Here is a 20,368-nt window from a genome sequence, read left to right on the forward strand (position 1 = left end):
ATACAGGGGAGAACTTCCTCCCGAACTCTGCTACACACAGCCCAGAGCAGTTCAGTGTGAGATGAGCTATGATTGGCTAAGGCTGCACCCTGTCCCCTCAGCACTCCAGACTGCATTTCCTGATTTTGGACTTCTGCCAGGCCAGCAAGAGTTCAAAGTCTGTGCAAGAGATGGAGGGAAATGTGCTATGGACAAGTAGGGAGACACCTAGTGGCAGCTTATTTTTTAAACAAAGTACATTAGAAAGATTTTTTATTTACCATAAGGAGTGCAATAGCAAAAATTTGTTTTAATGAGAGTGACCATTTAATAAACCTGTAAAGACCAGCAGGCAAGAACCTACAGTGCCAACTGACCAGTTTGACATTGGGCTACTCCCAGGGGTGTTGTCTAAGTAACCCTTTAACCAACACACATGGATTCAATCTTTGCTGCAAGGGGTTACCAGATCTTGGGAAGGTATAAGCTATTCTTGAAGGTCAAGTGGTGCCAGTGCAGAGAATCGAGGGGCCCAGCAGTAAAGAGTTCAGATACAGGTCAAGATCTTGGGCTTGTAGTCTACGGGCTTGTTCAGTGGATGGGCAAACAGTCCAGGGTAGGGAGCACATAGTAAGTATCAAGCTGAGGTCAAACTCAATAGATACAACATAGTACAAAGTAGTAGGCAGGGATGAAGTTAAAACAAGCAGGGGTCATATACTATGAAAACAGATGCAGTGCACTTTTGCTAGAACAGTGGAGCATTTAGAGCCTTTTGTTCGGGTGAGAAGTGAAGGGTGGAGCTGCCATATACTTTATACCCAGAGACAGAAGATGATTGGAGGAGGAAGGATTTTGGGTTACACGCTGGCCTTTTAAGGGTCAAAGAGTGGACACGTATGCACCCTATGGGCAGGATAAGAAAAGACAATGGAAGTGGCAGCAGCAGGAGCCAAAGGGGGCACAGACCAGACAGGGGTATCTTGTGGCTGTGCCCACTGGGTAGAGCAGTTCACCAGCATTACAAAATTGAGCTCCTAATAGTGTGTACAGAGGGAATGCATTGTAATTTTAGATAATAAGGCATGAAATGTGCATTCGCTATCTAGAATGTTGCACAGACAACAGTAAAATAACGTATATGACAATAGGGCTTTAGACCCGTCATTCCTTGTTTGAAATAATCCTAGAGTTTAAAAATCAGACTTCAGTTTTTGAAGATCTTACCTTGGGTGGCAATGTAATGGCGAGGCCGATGATAACCCTGTAAAAAAGGAAAAACAAAACAAAAGAGCACTTATTGATGTAGCTTGACTGATAGATTGTATCACTTTACGAAGCATATGGAATACACAACTTACATCCATATAGTTAGCGTTGATGTAATCTGAATGAGGGTCTCCATCTATCAGCTGTAGCCGAACCCGGGAATGGTCATCTGAGGGAAAGAGACACTGAGATGTCACATCAAGGTCAGCTGCAAAGTGACAGGCAGAAATCATTGATGTGCGGTTCACTGGCAATGACACATGTCACCGGCGGCAAAGTTACTGATAAAGTCAGTGACAAAGTCACAATCACCGCTATTGGCAAGACAAAGTTTTTAAATACCAGAGATTCATTGACATTAAAGGAGTAGTGCAGTGAAAAAAAAACGGACCCCCTATTCAAAGGATAAGGGATAAGTTATAGATCGCGGGTGGTCCAACTGCTGGGACCCCCACAATCTCCTAAACAGGGCCCCTGCCGACTGCCGGAAGTGGCCGTTCCACCCCCGCAGGAAGCCGCGGCCAACACGCCCCCTCTATGTATCTCTATGGGATACATAGAGAGGGCGTGTCGGCCGTCACTCCGTGCAGGGGGTCAACACACCCCCTTCCAGCAGACTCCTGGGACCCCATTCAGGAGATCGCAGGGGGTCCAAGCGGTCGCCCCCCCCCGTGATCTATAACTTATCCCCTATAAGTTATCTTTCACTTCACTACTCCTTTAAGTCAACTAAGACAAACTTAGAAGAGCGTATGAGAAATAGGTAATCTGTAACACTATAAGAGACTGTAATATGGACTGGTAGGACCGGTCAGTTCTCCTCCTGAGGGCCTTTTGGATCTTAAAGGGTTCCCCAGTTAAGAAAATACATTTTCACGTACCCTATTAGGTAATCCTGAGCTTATAGGGGTGGCGGTATCTAGCTTTGTAGGACCTGCTATGTCCAGCATTACATTACAACTTGTTGACATATCAATAAGTATTGTGTAATGTTTGATTTCCCCTCTGGGGGTGCTGGAGAGAAATTAACGTGCTACTCTGCCCCTAGACATCTAATTCCCTATCCGCCACTAGTAACCCCCGAGAGATAGCGGGGGTTCCCAGCAGCGGGACCCCCATGATAAGACTTGCATTGAGAGGGCGTGGCAGTACCCCGCTACTCCACTGGAAAACATTTTTTTTTTTTTTTTTTTTAAACAACTGGGGCCAGAAAGTTAAACAGATTTGTAAATTACTTCTATTTTAATAAAATCTTAACCCTTTCAGCACTTATCAGCTGCTGTATGTTCCAGAGTAAGTTCTTTTTAAATTTCTTTTCTGTCTGACCACTGTGCTCTCTGCTGACACCTCTATCCATTTTAGGAACTGTCCAGAGTAGGAGCAAATCCCCTTGAAAACCTCTCCTGCTCTGGACAAATCCTAAAATGGACAGAGGTGTCAGAAGAGAGCACTGTGGTCAGACAGAAAGGAAATTCAAAAAGAAAATAACTTTCTCAGTAGTATACAGCAGCTGATAAGTACTGGAAGGATTAAGATTTTTACATAGAAGTCATTTACAAATCTGTTTAACTTTCTGGCACCAGTTGTTTAAAAAAAATTTTTTTTCCAGGGGAGTACCCCTTTAAAGGTGTACTCCGGTGGAAAACTTTTTTTTTTTTTAAATCAACTGATGCCAGAAAGTAAAAAAAAAAAAATCTTAATCCTTCCAGTACCTATTAGCGGCTGTATACTACAGAAGAAATTCTTTTCTTTTTTGATTTCTTTTCTGTCACGACCAGAGTGCTCTCTGCTGACACCTCTGTCCATGTCAGGAACTGTCCAGAGCAGCATATGTATGCTATAGGGATTTTTTCCTGCTCTGGACAGTTCCCAAAATGGACAGAGGTGTCAGCAGAGAGCACTGTGGTCATGACAGTAAAGAAATCCCAAAAGATAAGAATTCCCTCCGTAGTATACATCTGCTAATAAGTACTGGAAGGATCAAGAATGTTTAGTAGAAGTCATTTACAAATCTGTTTAACTTACTGGCACCAGTTGATTTAAAAAAAAAGCTTTCCACCGGAGTACCCCTTTAAAGGCCATTTTTACACACAATTTTTAAGCCTTATTTTTAGCATTCTGTTTTCTGCATTTGACCCAAAATATGGCTCAGAAAATGATATGTAAACACAGTTTTATAGTGCTGGACTCATGGAGGGTTTAATATATCATCCGATTTCTTGCTCATATTTGCATGCAGAACCTTCAAACATAATCCTCATTCTATGTCTAAGGTTAAACTTACATGAGATTATGTTCCCATATCTGTTCTTGTTACGGTTTTCATCCTCTTTTGCTGTATCCCAAGATGCCGTCTGACCCTCAGGTAGTGCCTGGAAAATTAACAATTTTTGCAATTATTATACTTATTTCTTCTATAGTAAATGTTGGCATTGCTTACTATTACTCTAGAAATGTGCAAGGCGTCCTGTCTATACCAGGCTTCTAAAAGTCTCTTTTTACTTGTGTGCATTGCTATTTGAAGTGTTTTTCTTTTATGTTAGAATGTGTGACTAGGTAAAGCAGAATGTGTCCATAATTATTGATCTACGATGCCGGGATACCTTATACTTCAGTCCTATAACTTAAAGGGGTTCTCCAGTGAAAAAAAAAAAATCTACTGGTGCCAGAAAGTTAAACAGACTTGTAAATTACTTCTATTTAAAAATCTTAACCCTTCCAGCACTTATCAGCTGCTGTATGCTCCACAGGAAGTTCTTTTCTTTTTGAATTTCCTTTCTGTCTGACCACAGTGCTCTCTGCTGACACCTCTGACCATGTCAGGAACTGTCCAGAGTAGGAGCAAATCCCCATAGCAAACCTCCCCTGCTCTGGACAGTTCCTGACACGGACAGAGGTGTCAGCAGAGAGCACTGTGGTCAGACAGAAAGGAAATTCAAAAAGAAAAGAACTTCCTGTGGAGCATACAGCAGCTGATAAGTACTGGAAGGATTAAGATTTTTAAATAGAAGTAATTTACAAATCTGTTTAACTTTCTGGCACCAGTTGATAAAAAAAAAAAAAAAAAAAAAAAAAAAAAAAAAAAAAAAGAATGTTTTCCTCCAGAGTACCCCTTTAACCTCCAGGCAGTACCTCAACATTCACTATGTTCTTCAACCAAATTTACTGCAAATTCTTTGCCTACTCCAGCTTTAATCTTTCTACTGGTCCTCCTAAAAGGTTCACTCGCAGGAGGAATTCATGCCCCTGCAGAATAGTCCACAGTGCCTTGGAAGGACCCTAGCAACCAGAATCTCAAATTACAGTCTACGATTCTGTCCGGTGAAAGCACCACAAGTCTCGGCAAGGCAACGGGGCTCGCAAGGCGTACGCTGCACTCACACACCAAGGCCAGCTCTCTGTGTATTACCATCTGCACAAGCTCAGTAAAGACAGTTATCCGTAACTTGACGTTGGTGTGTTTATTTGCTCATCCTGTCTGGCCCAGGAGAAGCTGCCTCCATAGGACCGTGGATTGGAAAAACAGTGCTCTGGCGTCACGACGTGAACAGGTACTCTTACTAACACTCCGTGGCCGCCACATGTGTACTGGGGCACAGTCATGTCGAAACAGAAACAGGTCGAACCCAAACTGTTCCCTCAAAGCTGGATGGATTCAGTTGTCTAAAATTTCTTGGTATGCTGAGGCCATAAGATTTCCCTCCACTGGAACTAAGGGTCCTAGCCCAAGCTCTGAAAAACATCACCATAGCATTATGCCTCCTTAAAAGGGTACTCCACTGCCCCAAGTCTGGGAACATTTAGTTCAAAATGCTGGGTGCAGGCTGCGGGGGTCGTGACGTCACGGGGTCGTGATACCACGCCCCCTCAATGCAAGTCTATGGGAGGGGGCGTGACGCCCCCTCCCATAGACTTGCATTGAAGGGGCTTGGCAGTACCCCAGTGGAGTACCCCTTTAATTGGACTTTATAGCTGGCACAAAGCAGTCCTGCAGGTAACATTCTCCTGGCATTCAACAGTCACAAATTCATCCATTAGACGCCAGATAGAGAAGTGTGATCCATCACTCCATATAACACGTTTCCATTGCAGTCCAGTGGTGGCGGCACTTGGCATTGTGCTTGGTGATATAAGGCTATGGAAAGCCAAGCAATGAAGCTCTCGGCAGGGCACAGTTTTTTTTGCTGATTTTGATGGCAGATGAGGTTTGATCTCTACCGGTATTGAGTCAGCAGAACGGCCCATTCTTTCACCAGTGTTTGTGAAGGCGACTGCATTGGTCGGAGCTGGATTTCATTGAGAAGCCTCTATCCTCAGGTAATTACGCCATTACATTTTATAACCCAACATTACCTGCTTGGTTCCTTTCTCCGTTCTCCTCTTTGATATCATTTTTCATATCGCCTTCTTTTATTTCCAGCCTAGCTGGCTGCAAAGTGGTTAACAGGTGCGATAGACTAGCAGGGATGACAAGGCCTCGCCCGAACGTTTTGTGTTTATTGAAGCCGGATCTTTTATATAGGGAAAGACAGGTAATGAGCGGTTAATTGGGAACAAGGCTTTGATCAGAGGTCTATTTGCCTTTAAAAGATCCAGCATCCTAATAGCAGTTAATCTCCCGGCAGAGACGCCGTGAGCGGCAACAGCTCATTTCCATCCCACTTCAAAGCAGCCGAGGGGAAAACAGACAGTATTATCAAACCGCAGGGTCTTGGAGGGGGGCTTTTGTCAGCTCGTACTTTATAAATATGTCATTGGGATTTTCACTTCTCAGAGTTCTCTCTTTTTGGCTTTGTATCTTTCCACATTTTGGGTAACATTTGGTACCTTCAGAGAATTAATGAATGTCAAGTCTTAGCAAACCTACCCTCTGACATCCATCAGCCCACCTACCTACTGTATTTACCACCTTCTACATTTCGTCTCTATCCATGCAGAGGCGGGAATAGACAGAAGCCCTGTGCAAGAACGCTATGTAGACGCCCTGCCTCTTGACCTCTGACAAGCATTAACTAATCACCATAGAGTTCTTCTCCGAAGAATCCCTCGCTGCTATGGTAATGTCTCTATTGTAATACAATCTATCAGCACTTGGGACTGAGGGGCGTAATGTGTCTCCTTAATGAGACCACCAAACTGGCATATGAAGCCATGCAACGATATATGGGAAAAGAAATATGCAAAGTAGCCATCCTCCAGACGGGAAAGAACTTCATCCTCAATACACTTGTAAGACAATGGTTTTTTCCATGTGACCATTGGAGAAGAAGCAAACAGTCAAGTCGGTTATCTTACAACTCCAATTAACATTAACGTGATTTGTGTTAAACAAATATCGCCCGGCGAGCTCCACTTCTGGAGTTACATAAACTTACAAATTGCGTAAAACAGCCGACTGAGCTTTTTCTTCACCGGCTGCAAAAAGGCCGGTAAGCCACACTATTTATGTAGATAGAATTACGTATACAGAGTTACGTAGACGGGGTACTTCCCGGTGCTACACCGGGTGTGCACCGCCTATTAATGTCAATGATAGTTACACAAATTTTGTAAGACTGCTGACTGAACTATTTCTTGTCCAGCTGCAAACATCCTGGAGATGGCGGGGAAGCTATCTTTTTTGTACATGGGAAACCCCTTTTAGGGTCTATCCATACGTACAGTATCCAGAGCATATTTGATGAGCAGGATTCAAAGCTGCAGATTTGAAGCTTGTTCACACGATGGAAAAATTCTACTCAGTGGAATTTTTTTCAGTGGAATTCTGCCGCATTGTGCACAAGGTGGAATTTCCGCAGAAATGCAGTTCCATCTATGGAGAGCAGTCCTAGCTCCTAACGTGTTTTCTGGGTGGACATTTCGCTAATATTCCGTCATATGAACATAGCCTAAGTTTACACTGAACTCTGCAGCATAAAATCTTCAGCTTCAAATCTTATTAATCAAATATGCACATGATTTGTACATACACCCTAAAAGCGTTAGTTTAGTTACTATAGAAGATTAGATTGCATCGAGTCTCCGTCCTGAGACATGCTACGATCATGAGTTATTACCCAGGAGAAGTGCACAGCAGAACGCTTCTCTCCCTAGCTGGCCCTCCCAATCCAACCCATTCATTCCATAGTCCAGAGTATATAAGTTGGATTTGACAGACAGCCTGGAAGTGAAGCTGCGATGGTGATTTGTGAGTAACAGCTGGCTGAATTTTGCGGTTGCGCGCTTCTCCACCACGCCAGCTGCCCAATCCAAACTCATTCATTCCATCAAAGTCTATGGAGTGAATAAACTGGACTTGACAGACATCCTGAAAGTGAAGCTGATCATGATTTGCAGGTAATAGCTGGCTGAATTGCGCAGTAGCCCACTTTACTGCCTGTCCAGCTGCCCGATCCAACTCAGTCATTTGATAGACCAATGCAGTAAATTTGACTGACAGCCGGGGAGTGAAGCCCATGCGGATGTGCACTTCGCCGGTTATAACTCAGGATCACAGCACATCTTAGAACGCGATTGATATTTTCGACCTTTCTGGACGAAGCATAAAAAGTTCAAATTGATTAAATAAATGGAAAACATAAACATGAAACAGGGGTGGGGCCACTTACCTATAGGGGCCCATATGCAGTTGCACAAGCTGCACATATGGTGTGTTTCTCCTAGTCCTCTGGGAGAAAAATAAGCTGTGACCATATAACAGGATAGCGGTGAAATCTTTCCCTTACAGCCTATGAATAATGTAAGGAAGCGGCGGTTTGCAATCTAATACTTGTAAAGTGTGTCCAATCAGATAAGGGGGGGATATTCGGCGTTATTTAGCATGTATGATGGCTTCAAATAGTTCTAAAATTATGCAAATCACTTTATCTGCGATTAGCTGGAGGCTGCAGCTATTTCAAAGAGATGTGAACGCATAAATCCTCCGCGGAATACGGCGTGCATCCGAACTGCCAAAGAAGATGTCAACAGTGAAAAACGGCGTCTTAATCGAAGGAAGTCCACCGTGGAAAAATACGGATGTGAGACTTAGTGTGGCCTCTCATCGTGGTTATAGTGATAGACCAGTGGTCTCCAAACTGTGGACCTCCAGATGTTGCAAAGCTACAACTACCAACTACCATAGTTTGGAGACCACTGCTATAGACTGTTTTTATAGCTTTTTCAGGAAATAAGGCTAGGTTCACACTGCAGTCATGCTGACTCTCGTTCTGGGTCTGTTTTGCCCATTTTTTTTTTTTCACCAAACGTCCCTAAAACTGGTCGGAGCTCAACTGACACCACTGGGTCCCAACGGCTTCCCTTGACTTGAATGGGATCAGTCGGAGATCCGGTAGTTTAGTCGTTTCGATGGACTGGCCGCCGGGGGCTCCGTATAAAGGCCTTAGAAGAATGGGGGTACAGTAAGGAGAAAAAAAAAAATATATATATATAAGTCTTATTTGCCCATTGCAACTTATCAGAGCTCAACTTTAATTTTACCAGAGCTCAATAAGATATGAAAGTTGTGCTGTGATTGGTTGCTATGGAGTGAGATGTTATTGGTTGCTATGGAGTGACATTTGATTGGTTGCTATAGGCTGACATGTGATTGGTTGCTATTGACTGAGGTGTGATTGTTTGCGATAGGCTGAGATGTGACTGGTTGCGATAGGCTGAGATGTGACTGGTTGCGATAGGCTGAGATGTGACTGGTTACTATGGGCTAAGATGTGAATTGTTGCTATGGACAAAGTTTTGGAACTGAAAGCTGGGTTGTGATTGGTTGCTATAGACAACAAAGTTTACCCTTTAGGCTAAGTTTACCCAGTGTAAAATGAGCCTTATTTTTATTTTTTTTTTACAAAAATACGGCCATAAAACTAAGTTAAAAAAAAAAACATAAAAAAGTAGTATTTCTGCAAAATCTTGTGTTGTATTTAGGTCTACGGAGAAGCTTTGCATAGTGTTTTGCAATATGCATGCTATATACTGCTGCATGCTGTATACTTCTACTGAGCGCTCATGTGACAGGCGCTTATGAATATGTAAATCTAGCCGGTGGGCCCGCCTCAAAGCGCAAGTCAGAGCTGGAAGAGGGGGACCTTCGGGGGATCGGGGCTTTGGACTGCAGGTAGGTATAACAGTCAGAGACCCCGCATCGGTCTCCTGTTCACCCGCACTACTATAACCAGGTGTATCGGGTGACCATTTTCCTTTAAAGAGAACCTGTGGCCAACCCTATTTTTTTTTGGACAGATTTTACATTCACAGTCATTAAATAACTTAAGGGGTACTCCGGTGGAAACCTTTTTTTTTTTTTTTTTATCAACTGGTGCAAGAAAGTTAAACAGATTTGTAAATTACTTTTATAAAAAAATCTTAATCCTTCCAGTACTTATTAGCTGCTGAATACTACATAGGAAATTATTTTCTTTTTGGAACACAGTGCTCTCTGCTGACATCATGACCACAGTGCTCTCTGCTGACATCTGTTTGCTATGGGGATTTTCTCCTACTCTGGACAATTCCTAAAATGGACAGAGATGTCAGCAGAGAGCACTGTGCTCATGATGTCAGCAGAGAGCTCTGTGTTCCAAAAAGAAAATAATTTTCCTATGTAGTATTCAGCAGCTAATAAGTACTGGAAGGATTAAGATTTTTTAATAGAAGTAATTTACAAATCTGTTTAAACTTTCTGGCACCAGTTGATTTAAAAAAAAAAAAAAGTTTTCCACCGGCGTACCCCTTTAAGGTGTCCTGATCACACACCTCTTTGCAGTTTCTTGATACACCTGTTTCCAAGATATGAGGGTTTTTAATTTGTCTGACAATTCAGGGAATCAGTTAGATGGGTGGGGACATATAATAATGGGAGTGTCTATCAGGTCATGGGCGGGGTTACACAGTTAGGAGGTGTTAGTGTTGTACATTGAGGAGTGTGTATACCTAATACACACACCCTGACTGTATAACCCCACCCATCACCCTGATCACTCTGACTATTAAAATTAAGCCCCCGCCCATCTGACTGATTCCCTGAATTCAGATGAACTATAAATCCTCATATCTCAGGAACAGGAGGACGTATCAAAAAACTGTAAAGAGGTGTTTGATCTGGCCACCCTATGATATGTAATGATGATGTAAACTTAATTTTTGGGGTTGGCCACAGATCCTCTTTAAGTGAGGGTATCTTTTATGTTTTTTTTTTCCGGATGGGGGCCTCTGTTGTGTATGGATAGTTTCTAACTAAAGATATCTAATGATTGTAATTGCTTGCAGTAGTTTTTGTAGGTTCTATGATGTCAGTGTTGTTGCTGCGTTGTACATGCTGTTGCTAGGATTGTGTAGGTTTCGACAGCTTTGCTTATTTAATTTGTGTGAAACCACCCTTAGGCTTCTTTCTTGTAAGGTGTTTTATATTTCCATATTAAAACAAAAAAACAAACAAACTGGTAAACAAACTAGGAAAAACATCACAGAAAAGCGGCATTTTTCTTGTGAGCAGCCTAATAGTCATTAGACTATAAATTATAACCATAGCTATGAAACATTTAGTTTGAGTCAATAAGCAATACTTTTTTGTAGGCCTCTAGTCATGGTTCCTCAGGCAATGTCCTCAAGCATGAAAGATAAAAAGGTAGCACGAAATGACCCTTGGTAGCCAGGCGCTGCAGTATACCATTCAATAAAGTAGCAAGTTATGGATATTCATAAATTCAGAATAGGACTTAATTACTGGTGATAAAATTATAAAATAAGTTACAAGTTCTGAGGAAGGGGGAGGCTACCCACGAAATATGTAAATGTTACTTTTTTTTAATTATTTTATCACCATCCTGGATTTATGAATATCCACAACTTGCTACTTTATTGAATGTTATATAGCAGGGTTCCCCTTCCCCTCTGACCTCCCGGATCAGCAGCTATCATTTATTTATTGGTACACCTTTGTTTTTGGGGAGAAAGCTGCCATCTTGAAAAGGCATTTGTTTTTTTTTGTGTGGGCCCCAAAAAGGGCTTTGATACACCTGGGAAATACACAAGTCACCAGCCGCCATGTGGCTGGCGCACATGTATGACTATTCTACATTCGCAGAGTACCCAGCCTTGCTGGTCTTCCTACCTAAACCTTGGGTGAGAGGAAAAGCAACAATGATGTTTTCATTCTCATATCTCTACTTCATATCGTTCTCCTATTCTGTCCTCATATCCCATTTTCATATCCCGACATCATATCCCATCCTCATATTTCGTCCTCAAATCCCATCCTCATATGTTGCCGTCATATCCTGTCCTCATATCTCGCTCTTATATCTTGTCCTCCTTTCCCGGCCTCAGGTGGGACTGAGCTGTGATGAAGATTATAGGCCAAAAAATAAGAGAGGGTGTGGCTTTATAAGGCATGGCTTGTGGGAGAGGGTGTGACTTGCAAGCTGGACCATCACATTCACCTAGAGACATGGAGCTTGTGGAGTAAAGTGGGGCTGAGCTGTGATGAAGAGATTGTAGGCCAAAAATAAAAGAGGGTGTGGCTTTGCAAGGTGTGGCTTGTGTGATAGGGTGTGGCTTGCAACTGGACCATCACATTCACCTGGAGACGTGGAGCTTGTGGAGTAAAGTGGGGCTGAGTTGTGATGAAGAGATTGTAGGCCAAAAATAAAAGAGGATGTGGCTTTGCAAAGAGTAGCTTGCGGGAAAGGGTGTGGCTTGCAAGCTGGACCATCACATTCACCTAGAGATGTGGAGCTTGTGGAGTAAAGTGGGGCTGAGCTGTGCTAAAGAGATTGTGGTTGAAGGACTTGTGATGTGGGTGTATCGGGCGAAAATGGGGTTAAGTAGAAACAAAAAAATGGGCCGATAATAGAAGGGGCCAACACACTCACCAGGAGATGCGGAGTCGAGTCTCATAAACGTTAATAATAATAACAATACAAATCCTGTATACTTCACAAATGTATTTTACCGTAGAGTAAGTTAAGATCATCCATGGAGAGGAGTCTTAGGACATCTAAGGACACGGCTTATTTATTAGCACTAACAATATATAACTGATGCTCCCAACCTGTCACTGTGGAATAAATATACAGTAAAACGTATCCATGGAAATATATCCATAAAAATGCACAGTAGAGTGGGCTCCTCAGTTATGAAATCATGATTTGTCAGCCGTTCCAGAAGGTATTAGGTACTCGAAGGTGTTGATAGGTCCAAAAAATGCCTTCCCCCTTCTTTAAGGTGAACACTTCCTTCTTGGTCTTGGAAATAACCTCCATAAATTTAGTTCACCCCCCCCCCCCCCCCCACATAGCCCTTAGGCAAATGGTATGGCAGAGCTGAAGGCTGAACTGTTTCAGCAGATTATTCTCCCTATGACCGTCATCTGAAAGACCGTGAGACGCTCATCAAATCACTTTCTACAGCAATCGCTAAGGACATCTTAAATGCCGTGCATCAATTCCATAAGGGTTTTCATATGTAATACATTTAATCTCTATTCACGGTTGCTTGTTTAAACTCATCATTACCACAGTCCTGAAAACCTCCCATGACCTGAAGGTGGAGAATTTTGCATATTCAGCCAATTATAAGTGTTGTTGGCACTATATAAATAAATATTATGATTTCACCTCAGATCTTTCCTTAAAGGGGTTCTCCACTGCCCCAGCGTTAGGAACATTTTGTTCCGAATGATTGGTGCCGGCTGCGGGGGTCGTGACGTCATGGCCACTCCCCCTCAATGCATGTCTATGGGAGGGGGCGTGGTGGCTGCCACGCCCCCTCCCATAGACGTGCATTGAGGGGGCGTGGCCTTGACATCACGATCCCCGCAGCCCACACCCAGCGCTCGGAACAAAATGTTCCAAACACTTGTACAGTGGAGAACCCCTTTAAAACTGACACAAGGCTAAGGATGTGATCGTTTTTGCTTATAAATTTGCAATATAATTATAATAATTTGCAATATAATTCTCACAAAACACCTTATTGCACTTGTGTGCCTGATCATAACTACTGTGCCTAAAGCTGGACATCGAGGATGGCATTACGCTTTCTTTTGTAAAATGGGGCCAACAATGCTGTGACTATCTTTTCATGTGACAACGCTGAAGAAATGACCCCCCTGCTACACGGAAAGTGTAAGTGCACAGTCTATTTAACAGTGTTTAATGTTGTGTCCCATCAAAATGACTCAACACAGCCTTTCATGTCTAAATCTTGGCAACAAAAGTGAGTACACCCCTTAGTGAATGTCCAAATTGGGCCCAATTGGCCATTTTCCCTCCCCTGGTCATGTGACTTGTTAGTGTTACAAGGTCCCAGGTATAAACATGGAGCATGTGTCTTAAGATGGCCTAGACTATAAAAAGATTGTCAAGACCCTAAAACTTAGCTGCAACACGGTGGGCAAAACCATATAGCGGTTTCCCAGGACAGGCTCCACTCAGCATACACCTCGCTATGGTTGCCCACAGGCATTGAGTGCACATGCTCAGCATCATATCCAGAGGTTGTCTTTGGGAAATAGACGTAGGAGTCCTGCCAGCATTGTTGCTGAGGTGTCTGCCAGGGCTCAGACCATATTCCTCACACTGCATCAAAAAGCAAACTAAGGACATGGATTACTGGAATCATATCTTTTGATCCCATGAGACCAAGATAAACTTATTTAGTTCAGATGGTGTCAAGCGTGTGGGGTGAAAACACAAAGCAGAGGCGCTCCCTGTGGAGGATCACACATGCTAATGCTGGACAGGGACGGGGGTCAAGATGGTCTCTTACCCGCTCCAGTTGTGTACCGACATACACAACAATGGTTAGCACATATTGAACAATGGAGGATTCTTTGTTGTCCGTCTGCAGCCTTCCCATGTAAACCTGTGCAATCCAGTGAACTTCGTAGGTGGCAGGGAATTCTATGGCGCTGACCAGGACAGAGACAATTCAGGTGAGTAGGTTCAGGTAAAAAGCTTTACTCAGCCAAGATGTAACGTGTTTCACAGCGCTTGCACAGCTTCCTCAGGCAGGATGCCTGAGGAATTTGCGCTTGAGCAGTGAAACGCGTTGAAAGCAGTGAAAGCAGGATGCCTGAGGAATTTGCGCTTGAGCAGTAAAACGCGTTGAAAGCAGTGAAAGCAGGATGCCTGAGGAAGCTGCGCTTGCGCAGTGAAACGTGTTGCATCTTGACTGAATAAAGCTTTTTACCTGAACCTACTCACCTGAATTGTCTCTGTCCTGGTCAGCGCCATAGAATTCACTGGATTGCACACGCGTGTGTGGTGATAACCAGGTGAGGAGTACAAAGACAATCGTGTCTTACCTACAATTAAGCATGGTGGTGGGAGTGTCACAGTCTGGGATTGCATGAGTGCTGCTGGCACTGGGGATCTACAGATTATTGAGGGAACCATGAATGCCAACATGTACGGTGATATACTGAAGCAGAGCATGATCCCCTCCATTCAGAGACTGGGCCCCAGGGCAGTATTCACACATGATAAAGACCCCAAACACCTCCAAGACCACCACTGCCTTACTAAAGAAGCTGAGGGTAAAGGTGATGGCCAAGCATGTCTCCAGACCTAAACCCTATTGACCATCTGTGGGGCATCCAATGTAAGGTGGGGGAGCGCAAAGTCTCTAACATCCATCAGCCCTGTGATATGGTCATGGAGGAGTGGAAGAGGACTCCATTAACAACCTGTAAAGCTCCATGCCCAAGAGGCTTAAAGGAGATATCCAGTCCTGAAAAACCTATCCCCGGCAGCCCGTGGGAAGGGGGCATGTTGACCACCGCACGAAGCGGCGGCTGACATGCCCCCTCAATACAACTCTATGGCAGAGCCGGAGCGCTGCCTTCGGCAATCTCCGGCTCTGCCATAGCGATGTATTGAGGGGGCGTGTCAGCCGCCACTTTGTGCATTGATCTACAACCGGTATCTGGCCAGCGAGCTGGGGCCCCATACAGGAGATCACAGGGGGCCCCATCGGTCAGACGCCCGACGATCTGAAACTTATCCCCTATCCTTAGGATAGGGGATACGTTTTTCAGCACTGGACCACCCCTTTAAGGTAGTGCTGAAAAATAATGGCAGCCACACTAAATATTGACACTTTGGGCTGAATTTGGAAATTTCCCCTTAGGGGTGTACCTTTGCTGCCAAGGTTTAGACATTAAATGGTTTTGTGTTTAGTTATTTTGAGGGGACACAACATTTAACACTGTTATACAGGCTGTAAAGAAAATTTTAACAAACAAAACAGTTTATTGGCATTTTTATCTGGTGTTTTTGCCCCTAATTCTTCAATAGAAGTCATGAGCATGTATGCTGTCTTCCTCCAATTACAAACATGTTAGCAACACCAAAAGAATAAGATGATATGTAGACAGACTAGTAGAAGCTGTTCTGGTAACAAGTTCCCTGGAAACATCTGGGCCTTCTCAAATCGACCATTTGAAGACTGTAAATCACTGCAGTATGGTGGAACAGTGGTAATAAAAGCAATGAACACGACCATAAGAGAATCCACTTATTCACACAAAGGTAATAAATTTACTAGAGAATGGTAATGCAACCCTCACTACCACGCACTATGGATTTGCAATTATGAAACATGGTTGGCACCCGAGATGGCAGAATTCTTTTGTCATTCAAAATCCAAAACATCTACGTAAAAAAGTAAAAAAAACAAATAAATAAAAAAACTATTGATCCAAACACAAAATCCTATACTTCTCCAACTTCCAGCTTTAGGCTATGAATAGACACGATTTTTGCTTTGTGATGTTTTGAAGAAAAAATAAAAATAACAAAATAAAAAACACCACAAAAATCTGACCCCCTTGTTTATCACCTCCGTGATACAGTTTTTGTGTTTTATCTCGAAAAATAGTATGTATTAGTTTTAACTTGCCATTGTTTCCCCTGCGTTTTTCTCGTTACAAGTCTAGCGATTTTTCCATCAGGTGACAAGTATTTTATTTTTTTTAATAAAAAAAATGGGGGAATAATACCCCAAAAAATACAGAAACACTGTGTCTGTTTTTAACCTTACCATTGCAGCTTTATAGTGGTATTAAGTATTTACTCTGATTTATGTCCTTGTCTTTTCATTTTGTGCAGGAAATGTATGTTTAGGGCTATATGGATAAAGTCAATCCATGGAAGAAAAATACTGTCTCTAATACCGTATTAGGGAATGCTGGGAATTCTCGAATTTTAGAAAACTACCACTGGGCCGAAAAAATACCTATGAAGAGTGAAAAAACTGCAAAGAATTTCTTATTTTCCTATTCTAAAGAAATCAGTCAATAGTCATATCTGGTAGCAATTTAGCAATCAATCTATAAACATTTTATTTCAATAGTTCGAACAATAACACATGTGGCGATATCAAACATGCTTATATTATTATGTTATTTATATGTAAAATGGGAAAAGAAGGGTGAATTTTTTTTCTTTTTTTTTAGGGGAGGTTTTTTTAAATATAATTTTACAAAAAAATTTATTTTTCACTTAAGTTTACATAGGGGACTATTATATGCAGTCATTATATTGCATTCACTTTATAATGCTATTCTTTTGCATAGCATCGAACTGTGGTTTCGGCGGTCAACTGACACAGCCTGACTCTCCTTACTCCCCCAGCTCCCCCTTCCGCCACCATTTTAGCTCACTGGACGCCAGCGACGTGATCAAGCTAACTGGCACTGATTCACTTTTACTTTCACTTTAGACGCTGTTAACGACATTGATCATGGCGTCTAAAGGGTTCATGATGGCGGCAGTGGCAGTGAGGTCCTGGCTATTGGGGGAGATTTATTAAAACCTGTGTAGAGGAAGAGTGGTGCAGTTGCCCATGGCAACCAATCAGATTACTTCTTTCATTTTTAAAGAGACCTGTGAAAAATGAAAGAAGCGATCTGATTGGTTGCTGTGGGCAACTGCACTACTCTTCCTCTACACAGGTTGCGATAAATCTCCTCCATTGTTAGTAGCCATCTCTCACCCCCTATAGGCGAGCGCAGCTCTTGCGTTCGCTTCATAGTAACTTAAAGCTCCACGACATCCCAGATGCCAAGGAAGTACATGAAGACATATTTTGGGTCCTATGGGGGAGATTTATTAAAACCTTTGCAGAGAAAAAGTTGCCCAGTTGCCCATAGCAACCAGTCAAAGCAGCAAAAAGAAGCAATCTGATTGGTTGCTATGGGTAACTGCACCACTCCTCCGCTACACAGATTGATAAATCTCCAATATGAGAAGAAAGTTCCAAAAAAAAATAAACATGTTTTTCGAGGCCTACGCAGCCAAAAAACGAACAGTGCACTTAATTTTATGGTTGTAAATGTAAGTTTTTGAATGGAACTCAACAAAACAACCTTATTTGGCAATTTTTAAAGCTGCCTTACAGCTCGAAAAAGACTGTGTCTGAACCTAACCTTATTCTACAGATAATAAACCTCCTCAGTATAATCTTATCGAGAAACAAAAAGGGAATCTTGCTTGGTAGAGCTACTTTCCCCATCTGCTTGCTGATTCTCCACGTTCAGCCAACGTCCTGTTATCGGGCGCCGCTCTATTGAAATTAGCGCTCGCCATCTTCCAAATTCTCATTTATTTACATTATCGATTTCTACTCATCTGCGTCCTTTTTATTAGAGTAAACATTCCGTTTAGCGGCGGTTCGTTGACACTTGAACTAATCTGCGCTCCTCTTATTGAAAATCACATTAATCTGGCCTACGTTAATGGAACGGGGGCCTTATCTGCGTCTCGCTCCGTTACAATGTATTTGTTTTCTTTTTGGCACACGAATTTTTAGAGAGAAAAGAAAAATCTGTGCGGAGATTTGAGCCGGGCCTCGGTAATAGCATAGTAATACCCATGGCCCCTTAATAATGCAACAAGCGTCGTTTGCAAAAATAAAGCCGAAACCGCGAGGTCACATGACAGGAGTCACACAAAATGATTCTTTAATAGGGGAAGCGTCGCTCATCACGTACGACTTATTTATTGCTTTGCTGATTTTCTGACACAGAAATACAATGTCGCCGATCCGCCCGCTGCACTGGCCGCACAGAATCCATGACATATATTTAAGGGCCTGGTAATAAAGATGTCTGCACGCTGTGTGAACGCCACAAACACAGCATAAGCAATCATGGTTTTCTAAGCCCCGGTTTCCTTGACAACAAATAGAATTCGGGCAGCGAATAAATGCAGCTGAAGCCTCTGAATCGTCTCTGATTGTAAGCAAAGAAATGCGCGGTTTGTGCTGAAATTTCCCCCCCCCCCCCATTAATTCCCTCAATATCTCCAAATAGAAGCTCTGCTGAGAGGACCGACTGATACATATTTATAAAGTTATTCTGTAATGCTAAGTTACCAGGGGAAGAATGATGCAGAAAAACGAAAAAAAGGGGGGATGAGCAGGATAAATAAAGGAATAAAGGAGAAGAGAATGGAAAAAGACAGGTAAAGGTAGAGTGCGGGAGATGGAGGGCAATGAAAAGGAAGGAGGTGTAGAGCTGTGGTCTCCAAACTTTGGCCCTCCAGATGTTGGAGAACTACAACTCCACCACTGTCGTAGATGAATTAAAGTGGTATTCCGGGCAAAAACATTTTATCCCCTATCCAAAGGATAGGGGATAAGGTGTCTGATCGCGGGGGGTCCACTTCTGAGACCCCCGGCGATCTCCCTGTAGCACCCGCATTCTTTGCAGGGACTGCGTCTCTAGTTTTGGAAACCTACGGGTTTCCGGGACTGGGGACGTGACGTCACACAACGCCCTCTCCATTCATGTCTATAGGAGGGGGCATGACGTCCGTCACGCCCTCTCCCATAGACATGAATGGAGGGGGCGTGGCGTGACATCTCGTCCCCAGTCCCGGAAACCCGGAGGTTTCCAAAACTGGAGACTCAGCACCGGGTGCTACAGGGAGATCCAAAGGATAGGGGATAAAATATTTTTGCCTGGAATACCCCTTTAGGGTAAGTTCCCACGTGTGGATTTTTGCAGCGTATTTAGCTGCGGATCCACCGCTGAAGGACCTCCTATATGCTGCCTTTACATGTGCCTGCCCGGAGCGCCAATATGCCGCTACAAGCAGACACACTGCGATGTGCGAGTCGCCGAGCGCATTCGCAGCATACCCGCACATCACGGCGGCTCTCGGCCAGGGGAAGCGGCCGCGATGTGTAAGAGTACGCCGCTAATGCACGGCGACTCGCAGTGTGTCTGCTCAGAGCGGCGTATTGCCTCTCCGAGCAGGCACATTTAAGGGCACCATACAGAGGTCCTTCAGCGGCGGATCTGCAGCGTAAAATACGCTGTACATCCGCACGTGTGAAGGAACCCTTAAGGTGAGGGGTCAGCTGGCACAATGAACTGCAGAAGAAGATGTACAGGAAAAAAGTGCCTATGTGAAGTTTAGAGAGGGCTTGGTTACATTGGGCGAACTTAACATAAACCTTTCTAAAGAGGCGTCACAAGTAGAAATAAGAGAACACAAACTACAATAGTACGGCTGGGTGCACACCACGTTTTTGCCATACTGTTTTCAATTAGTTTTTCTAAAGAAAACCGTATGGCATAAAAAACGGATGGAACCGTATGGGAAAAAGGAAACCGTATGTGTTTTTAAACTGTATACTGTTTTTAAAAGTTCATACTGTTCCGTCCGTTTTTATAAAACAAAAAGACATGTTTTTGAAAATGTTGTCCATTTTTAATGGGAGGGGTGCTGGGTGTGGACTTTAGGATGTAAATGCGCATGTGCAAAGTAAAAACCATATAGAACCGTATATATATGTGCGATTCCCATTGACGTCCATGTTAAAAAAAACTTATGCGGTTGCAGTATGGTTTTTAAACCGGAGCCAAAATCATGGTCAACCACGGTTTTGACTCTGGTTTAAAAACCATACTGCAATCGCATAGTTTTTTTTTTTTAACATGGACGTCAATGGGAAACGCACATGTATATATATGTATACGAACGGAACCGTATGCACTTTTAAAAACAGTATACGGTTTAAAGGGGTTATCCAGGAAAAAACTTTTTTTTATAGATCAACTGGCTTCAGAAAGTTACACAGATTTGTAAATTACTTCTATTAAAAAATATTAATCCTT

General features: G+C 43.0%; 1 protein-coding gene across 12 annotated transcripts in view; it reads right to left on the minus strand.

Moving 5' to 3' along the window:
• The window catches only part of PTPRT (protein tyrosine phosphatase receptor type T), a 433,706-nt gene that overhangs the window by 48,794 nt on the left and 364,544 nt on the right, over window positions 1–20,368 (minus strand). For all 12 annotated transcript variants that reach the window (XM_056549647.1, XM_056549653.1, XM_056549644.1 and 9 more), the window contains 3 exons: window positions 3,533–3,620; window positions 1,341–1,417; window positions 1,207–1,243 (listed from right to left, as the gene is read on the minus strand). In XM_056549647.1, the coding sequence (XP_056405622.1) occupies window positions 1,207–1,243; window positions 1,341–1,417; window positions 3,533–3,620 (202 nt within the window). The remainder of the gene's footprint in view (window positions 1–1,206; window positions 1,244–1,340; window positions 1,418–3,532; window positions 3,621–20,368) is intronic.

The sequence above is a fragment of the Hyla sarda genome, chromosome 13 (assembly GCF_029499605.1).
Source record: "Hyla sarda isolate aHylSar1 chromosome 13, aHylSar1.hap1, whole genome shotgun sequence".
Lineage (NCBI taxonomy): Eukaryota > Metazoa > Chordata > Amphibia > Anura > Hylidae > Hyla > Hyla sarda.